The sequence below is a fragment of the Eucyclogobius newberryi genome, unplaced genomic scaffold, assembly GCF_026437365.1.
Source record: "Eucyclogobius newberryi isolate DKJ021-1_F unplaced genomic scaffold, fEucNew1.0.hap1 SCAF_13, whole genome shotgun sequence".
In the NCBI taxonomy this organism is placed as follows: Eukaryota; Metazoa; Chordata; class Actinopteri; order Gobiiformes; family Gobiidae; genus Eucyclogobius; species Eucyclogobius newberryi.
In genome coordinates, this window is record NW_027315757.1 from 26,157,975 (window position 1) to 26,166,660 (window position 8,686).

The 8,686-nt window shown below is 39.5% G+C and overlaps 1 protein-coding gene across 1 annotated transcript in view; it reads right to left on the bottom strand.

The window, feature by feature from the left end:
• Positions 1-3,560, bottom strand: part of olfm2a (olfactomedin 2a) — a 56,425-nt gene extending 52,865 nt beyond the window's left edge. The window contains exon 1 of the mRNA XM_072443132.1: positions 3,201-3,560. Coding sequence (XP_072299233.1) covers positions 3,201-3,257 — 57 coding nt within the window. The 5' untranslated portion in view covers positions 3,258-3,560. The remainder of the gene's footprint in view (positions 1-3,200) is intronic.
• Between the last annotated feature and the right edge of the window lie 5,126 nt (positions 3,561-8,686).

The following is an 8,686-nucleotide window of genomic DNA, read 5'->3' on the forward strand; positions in this document are numbered from 1 at the left end:
CTGTTTTTTTTACTTGTGCAGCTCTCCTCACATTGCCCCGACAAGAGGAGGAGAGATTTTTGACCGAGGGTCACTGTCCATTACGTGGACTCTCTAAAGCTGTAAGAGCTGGACTGGAGCCAGACCTGCTGTTTGTCTCTGCCTCAGCTCACTCCTGCTGTGGCTCACATGTGGACACCCTTCTGTGCTCAACAACAACAACAACCACCATGCAAGCGTAAAAACATTCCTCTTAAACTAATGTTATAATCTAGCATTATTTCAAAGTACTTGTTTAATTAATTACAATGAAACACAAACAAAATATGCTCACATTTATTTACAGCCTTAGACCACTATATTATTAGCTCTGATGCGCTCCCAGTGCTAAACAACGCTTAAACAGTGGCATGCTTAGTCCCTATTCCTGTGTACAATAGTGATCGGGCTATCTCTGTAAACTTACTGACGTCAGTGTGTTTCTCGAGCAGCCTCTTTAACGTCCACAGTGAGTTAGCACAACTTAAAAGGGGTTCTAAACAATGACTCTACAGTAATTGTATATTGTCAACTCAGTTTCTTGCACAAAGTCTTTTCTCTGACAGCGATACGCAATTATGTTTCTTTTCCATCTGCATTTGGGTCTTTGAACACCAAAACAAAGCAAGTGTTCACTAAACACAGTTGCCACCATGGTACTCTTCTCTTAGTCACAGTGTCCATGGTTTCACATCCATATGACACTATTTTCTCTGTAATTACCCTGGAAATTGGCATAAATCTAGAAGCAAAATCTTGTTAGTTGATTTGAAAAATTGATATGATCAAATGATTGTTTTTTGATGTATTTGTTGTGAATATGTAGTGTGTATTAAAGGCATGGTCACAGCCTGTGCTGTTTTGCATGCTTTAAAAGCAAAGTTCACAACATAACTGTGTTAAGGTCAACACACCTGAACTTTAGATCTTTAGAGCTCTGGCCCTGACCCTGGACGAAACTAGTTGAATAACAACATGCCACAAAGCTATGATTTCTTTACGTCATTACATCAGTCTAAATTTCATAAACCCTAGTGCCAAGACTACGACCAGAACTACACGTCTCAACACAAGTTTAGAGAGTTCGGCCAGATGCTGCTGAAAGGAAAGAAGCCATCAATTCTTTATGTTTGCAGTGCAATGATAGGCAGATGAGCCACGCCATATTTTATTTTAGTGCAATAAATACTTTATGGAAACATTTGCAACAAATTGTCCCCCAATTACGGCAGCTTATGAGCCAAGTGATGATGCAGCATGGTTAAGGCTACTCACAAGTGGCACAAATCATCGGGTTAAAACTGCGTAACTCTGCTTTTTTCTTCTTCATATTCAAGTGGTTATTTTGTGTGCATGTATTGAATTTGTGTTGATGCTTATTATTTCATGTGCAGGTAAATGTGGATATAGTAATTTTTAAATGGTTTGCAATTGTACAAAGGTTGTGCAAATAAATAAACTTATTTCAATATGACACACAGGTGATCAAAATATCAAAAATATCAATATAAATCGATTTTTAATGTTGTTTTTAAGAAAAGGGTTAAAAATGTATTATTGAGTATATTCTTTATATTTTTTTATATTTTGGGGGTAATTTTATTCATTTAAAGGGCACATTTCTGTTGGTTTGACATAATAATTTAGTCTGAAAACCATTACAGGATACTACAATATCAAGATAATAACTTTTGTCAATATTGCCCACCCAAAACATAATCTACCTATAGTTTAGTCTTCACAATATGACAAACTTGTTCACTTAAACCTTACATATTATATGATATTATGACTAAATAAATATTCACACTGCATTATTAGCTCACACCAGTCCCTCTCTCTCTACCTTTTTGTCAGTGTAACTATCATGTCACAAATGGTTTGGTTCTGATTCAGTCCTAAATTTAGACCAGGTTTTGCCTTCTTATGTAATTATTTTTGAATCTCTTCATCACTACAAATTTTAAACCATGCCTCAACCTTACTGTGGGTATTTAGTGTTTTGTTTGTGATGATCTACATATTTATTGCATTTTTTAGCCGTAGTGCAGTGAAGCTTTTCCATCGCCCCCTCTCCCACATACACACTGATCAGACCATCTTCAGCTGCGTTTAAAGGGCAAAGCCAGTGTCCATTCGTCCAGTATGGCACATAAAACAGTCAGGCCTGAGATACATCAACATGACCTTTACTATTTCCAAACACCACATCACATTCCAACTATCTCAAACAGAACAAAACAAAAGAATTGCTTGTTAAATAAACATAGACAGTGGATGTAATCTGTCCACGCTTCCCTAGAGCTTTATGTTTGTGAACCTAAAATACTTATGTGCTTTATCTCCACCTCTTAAGTGAAATATGGTGTTCATTGTTACTGGGGCATCTTTAAATCAATTGCTAAATGATGGCAAGAAAGGCGCAAGAACTGTCCCCTGCGCTTACTATACTTAAAGGCTCTGTCCATGGTGCTGAATACGTGTTTACAGTTTACTACTTTTCTTACTTTTAAAATGCAAAAACTCAAGCTTTATAATGTTGCTTATACACGTCGGAGTGCCAAGGGACATCTGAGGTGCTCTACTGACCAAACTAACCTTCATTTTAGAGATGCATATTTCTGGTTCAAACACTTTTCTGTCTTTCAGTGTGATTTTCAGTTGCCACTTCAAGCAATTAAGAACGCTGGCTTATGTTAGGGTTTCACACACCTCTGACTTACCATACATCACATACTATATCTGTCAAGAAGCCCTTTTTCTCCTCTGATCCCCTCATTACGCATGCTTACGTTTCACACTCAATTAGACATTCATTGAATCGTCTCCTCATAGGGGCAACACTATTTTATTTTTATTTTTCAGGGGGCACATGCCAGTGAGTAACAGGGAGCTCCTACATTATTTGCCAGAACTCTTGGCTGCGACTCAACATTAATTCCCATTTCTGCCACGTTTTGTTGGTGGATGATATACCAGACATAGCACGTAACATAGTAACAAACTCCAAGTGCCAAAAAAATGTGCCAAACGCAATCGCCTCTATAAATAGGTTCTGTAGCAGTTTAGCAGCAAGGGCTTTTCAGTTTGGTGTAAATGAACGTGCTTTTACGCATGCAGCAAGGCGAGACAACTTTTCCACTATTGTCATTCATTCAGAGCATGCACCATTCAGTTCTTACCTTGCAGGGCACGGCAACTAACATCACAAGTAGAAACATGGCACTGAAAAGATGCATTCCGGTGGAAATGATAGCGTCCTGGCTGGCACCGCAGACAGTTTCTTGCTTTTTTCCTCTTCTTGTCCCTTGTCACTGGGGCGGTTTCTTGAAACACTGGGGGATTTCTTTAACGCTGTGTCGGTGGTGTCTGCGCGCCACCAACCGCATCACTGGGAAGAAGCACGGCTCTAGCCTTTGGTGTCTTCAGCTAAGCAAAAGCAGCCAGCAGCAGAGACCAACCGCGTGCACTAACATTGAACAATCACAAACATAAAACAAATTTGAAAAAAAAAAGCTCTCTGGTGGAAAAAGTCGGGGGCAGAGGAGACTGAGCAGCGTCGGTCGTGCAGAATAGCGAGGCGGGCAGCGCCGGTGGACGGGAGCGGAGCCCAGTTGCAGAGGTTGGAGAGGTGACTGCTGTGCTTGCGAGGTGCAGACGCTAGGAGCAGCACGACTGTGTGGATGATCCCGGGTGGAGCAGCACAAGTGGCGCTCATTTTGATGCATGCAGTGCGTGTGAGGCGCGTGTGAAGCGCGCCAAGTGTGTGTTGGACGCGTGCGTGTGCGAGAGATGCCGACGCGTTAAGTTAATGCACAATTAGCCTGGTCGATACAAAATACTATCGCGTTTCTACTCTATTTCTACTACTGTGAGACAATTCTACTTTGCGTTTTCAACATTGTGTTAAAGCTGTTAAGGTGTATCATTGTGGCAGGAAACTGTGCATATTGCAAAAGCTAGAGGATCAAATCTGTATTAATACCATCACCACAGCTTGACGCATATCCAATTAGTGCACGCCAAACAGAGGGATTCACTGGGGTTTCGAGGAACCATAGAGCCGGTCTTTCCCCCATCATAATGCATATAAGCAATGTTCCAGGCTGAGATAACAATTAGTTAATTGCATCGCAAAGCACACTGCGTAGCTTTTCTTAGCTCTAAAACATATTCTACTGTGTTTTAATTTCCATTGCAACATTGTTTAAAGGTCACGGACGCCATATGTTTTCTGCAGCTATACTGAGATGCACATTTTTGGGGGATTACTCATTTTATTTTTAGCTTCTCTTCTGGGGTGGCAACAGCAAATAACCTGTATAATGATTTACATATCGCCTTGTTTTACATCAGATGTCCTAATTTGTAATTTGTAACTTATTTATTCAAAATAGGGGCTGGCACAAGGACTATTTTGGTTTGTGCGTCAGATTATATGATAAGGTATAGTTAAAGTTTAAGCTCTCTGTAATGTTTATGGTAGTTTATCTCCATAAATATGATCATTTCTATGTTGTTATTGTTCTTTCTTTGCATGGACAATATGACATGAAACATATTAATCTTGCATCCATCTAATATTTATTCAATTACAGCTAATGCAAAAAAAAAAAAAAAAGTATATCAAATGAAAAACCTGCATTTTTACTGTGGTATCATCTCTCCGAAGATCTGACCTGTAATTTGGCTTGCTGTTGCCATGTGCTGGTCTGAGATGGATAAGCTTAATGCCACATTTAGGAACATTAAAAGATTCTCCAAACGTTCAATCCTAATTTTGTTTCTTGAAAATTTGGACAAATACAGAAATAGGTTTTTGCACAAAGTGGAAACAAATACAGTAAATATGTTAAATAATGATCAACCACAGCCTCTGCTTGACTTCCAGTGCCCAGAGCAGCGGGGTTGGTTCATAGTGCATTCAAAAAACATTAGTAGTTGAGAAAGCCTTTATGGTTGGGCACAGCGCTGACATGCTCCACCCCTGCTGCTGCCCTCCGTGCCACAGTGCACAGCCCACTATTTTCCCAGTTGGACCGAAACAGAATAAGGTAAATTGAGTCAGTGAAGAGAGGCAATAAAAGCAGAAACAAAAGCGAGAATATGTGGTATGTTCTAGCTTCCCCGGGCACCATTTTAACACATAATTTGTATTTTCTGTCATGTGAATAGCACCTCTGACTAATAGGGGCAAGTATGATACAATATTGAATCATTTTATTATAGGTCAGTGTGGTGTCCCGTGCTGTTTATGACACAACGTATGCTCCATTTGTCAGCGATAAAGTAACACATCCCTTTATCTTTAGACATGTCCAAGAGAAAGGACATAATGGACCTGGAGGGGATGTGGTGTTGTCAGGAGAAGCTTTTTGTCCCTCACAGCCACCTCTCCATGTGAGTGCACTTGAGAAGGACACAGATGTGCATTAATCTAGCAACTTCAGCCACCTCACATTTTCTCCTCTGCTTTAAATTCATAGTGCATGGCTTGATATTTCAGGCTCAAGGATAAGTATAGGCAGCAATATAATCTTTAAGGCATATTGTGTTTTTTATGAAGTTGAAATTGTATATATATGTAGATCCTGATTTTACATTTTGTTTAATTAAAGTAAATTAATTAATTAATTAAGTAAACCTCAACTTTAGTCTAACCCATTGACTTCTTCTTCAAAAGTGGCATTTCACTGTAGTTGGACTGTAGTCTGCACCTGCTCTGTGCATCGATTAGTCAAGTAAAAGATGTTATGCTGGCAAAAGTCTCTGTGATTTGTACCCAAAGTGTATTCACAAGATTCACAAAATCACAAGATTATAGGCAATTATGCAATAATAAATATTTATATAGAAAACGAACAGTATAAAATATAAGTTTTGTATTCATCAGTAAATAGACAGATCAAACTCACAGTTCACACCCAAATCTCAAGATAATTCACTACATCCCTACTCCTGTTTTCTCCTATGAATATAAATCTCCCAAAAATAATAAGTGGTCGATTAAACATCATCATCAACCAGTTAATCAACTAGATGACAATAGGTAAGCAGCAGACTTTATACACATGTTTTTTTTTTATTTTTGAATAGTGGTCAAGCTCATACATGTAGGATACAAAAATGTTTATATCCTACATGTATGAGCCATTCTTAGTACAGAGCTGTGGGTGGATAGGTATCTCATGCAAGACATTAAGACATTATAGGATTACTCAAACATGTACCAGTATGTATTACTTCAAAACAAATTCAACTTTGAGTATGACAAGGGGAGGAAAAATATAGACGTATATATATATATATATATATATATATATATATATATATATATATATATATAAGTCACTCCTCCAGTTTGGGGGTCACTGCCCCGAGTGGTCCCATGTCCACGAGCACCACTTTTCTTTCTTTTTATCTCCCACGCCTTCTCTAACTCCTCTCTGAGCCCTTGGTATTTTTCCAGTTTCTCGTGTTCCTTTTTCCTGACGTTGCCATCACTTGGTATTGCCATGTATTGCCATGTCAACCACAACTGCTTTCCTCTGCTGTTTATCCACCAGTACAATGTCTGGTTGGTATGCCATCACCATTTTGTCAGTCTGAATCTGGAAGTCGCACAGGATCTTGGCGCGGTCATTCTCTACCACCTTTGACCCTATAGTCAAAGTGTCCTTTGTCCTTGGAGTCTCTGGTCCGTACTCCGCACAGATGTTCTTGTACACTTTGCCTTTATGGCGCTCCTTGTATGCTTTCCCTGCCATCATCTTGGACCCTGCAGTTATGTGCGGGATTGTCTCAGGAGCCTCTTTGCACAGCCTACACCTTGGGTCTTGTCTGGAGAGGTAGATCTGAGCCTCTATTGCTCTGGTGCTCAGGGCCTATTCCTCTGCAGCCATGATCAGGGCCTCTGTGCTGTCCTTCAGTCTGGCCCGCTCCAGCCATTGGTACGATTTCTATGTAATATGGCACATCCCATGTAGGGGCTTGTCCTCCCATGATGGTCCCTCCTCCTGCACCTCATCCTCTGTTCCCATTCACTGAGCATGTCATCTGTTGGGGCCTTTTCCTCGATGTACTTGTGGATCTTATATGTTTCATCCTGGATAGTGGCTCTCACACTCACTAGTCCACAGCCTCCTTCCTTATGGCTAGTGTACAGTCTTAGGGTGCATTTTGCATCTTAACATCTGTGGTCTGCATCTGCTCCTTTGGCCACCTTATTATTCTTGCAGGATATCTGATCACTGGCAGGGCGTAGCTGCTTATTGCCCAGAACTTGTTCTTGCCATTGAGCTGGCTTCTTAAGACTTGCTTTACTCGTTGTGGGTATTACAACGATATTTATAAGGATATACTGTATAGCTAATTCAATAAGAAAATAGCCAGTTTTTTGCAAGAACATTTTAATCATCATAGCGGTCTCAAATAAAAAGACAGATCTGTAATTTGTTTTTTGTTTTTGACAAAATAACCATGTTTTTATGGATAGGATAAGATGAGTGGTTTGACATAAAGGTCATTACCCCAGAGTTCACTGAATAACCGCATTAGTCCATCGGTACATATCAGCCCCAGAGCTGATTATCATTGATCTTCATAATGAACATGCTGCTCATGTTCCTGAGTTATTGCACTACAGGATTATGGCAGCACTTCTCAAGGCAGTTTATAGTAGTTTTGTGGTTCTATGAGTAATGCTGATTGTGTAAAATGCAATGTCTAATGTTTATTTGACACACCAGACACATTCCTAGAAATCACACCTCTAAATGCCGATAAACCAGACGGAGGAGTGTTAAACAAGACACTCAAACATAACACAGATATTTAGTGCAAAAGCCGCATGCAAACATTTCCCAGCATGCCCCTTGCCGCTGACAGCCATGTCTCCAAATGACTCTAATCAACTCGCGCCTGTGTAAACAGCATGTTGCACCTCATTCAGTTTTCCCAAGAGCGCCTATGTAAAGCCCCCGGACTGCCATAGATACACACACATCCTGCTGAGCCCAGACTGCACAAGTTAAATACGTCTCCTCTTCATCACAGCACTCTTCATTACTTTTAACACATTTCATTTGACTTGAATACAGTGCACTTAAATGAATGAGCAGCTAAAAACACCTTTGAGAAAGCTTGTGCCGTGATGGAAGAAGATTTCAAAACATTAGCATTTGTCTCCAAATGTGAGAGATAAACATGTGCATTAAAACATGTTCTCAGGTTATTACTTAGTCTAGTGAGATAGAACCTGCGGTAAATACTTAACATAGTTTTACATCAGTCAAGTAGTGACAGTCTGTGAAGAAAATTGTCAAATAAAAGTTTAAAATGACAGAAAGTTTGTCTCAATAAGTGACTTTTCATCCAAAATGCAGGGATCATTTACACACAACTGGCACATTTTTTCTAACAGTTAAAACAATAATTTAACAAATTAAAGGTTATGTCATTCTCCAATCTGGGTCATTTTCAATGCAAGTTATTAGCTTACCTATACAACCATAAACAGTTAAACAGGTTCTCTGTCAGTTGTAGCCTTAGTTCACCAGTCATTCATAACATTTAATAAAGGCACATCAAATATTGTACCTGCCACAGTCAATACTACAGTCAGTTGACCTCGATAGCAGTTAAGTGTGTTTTCACAAACACTGAGCTA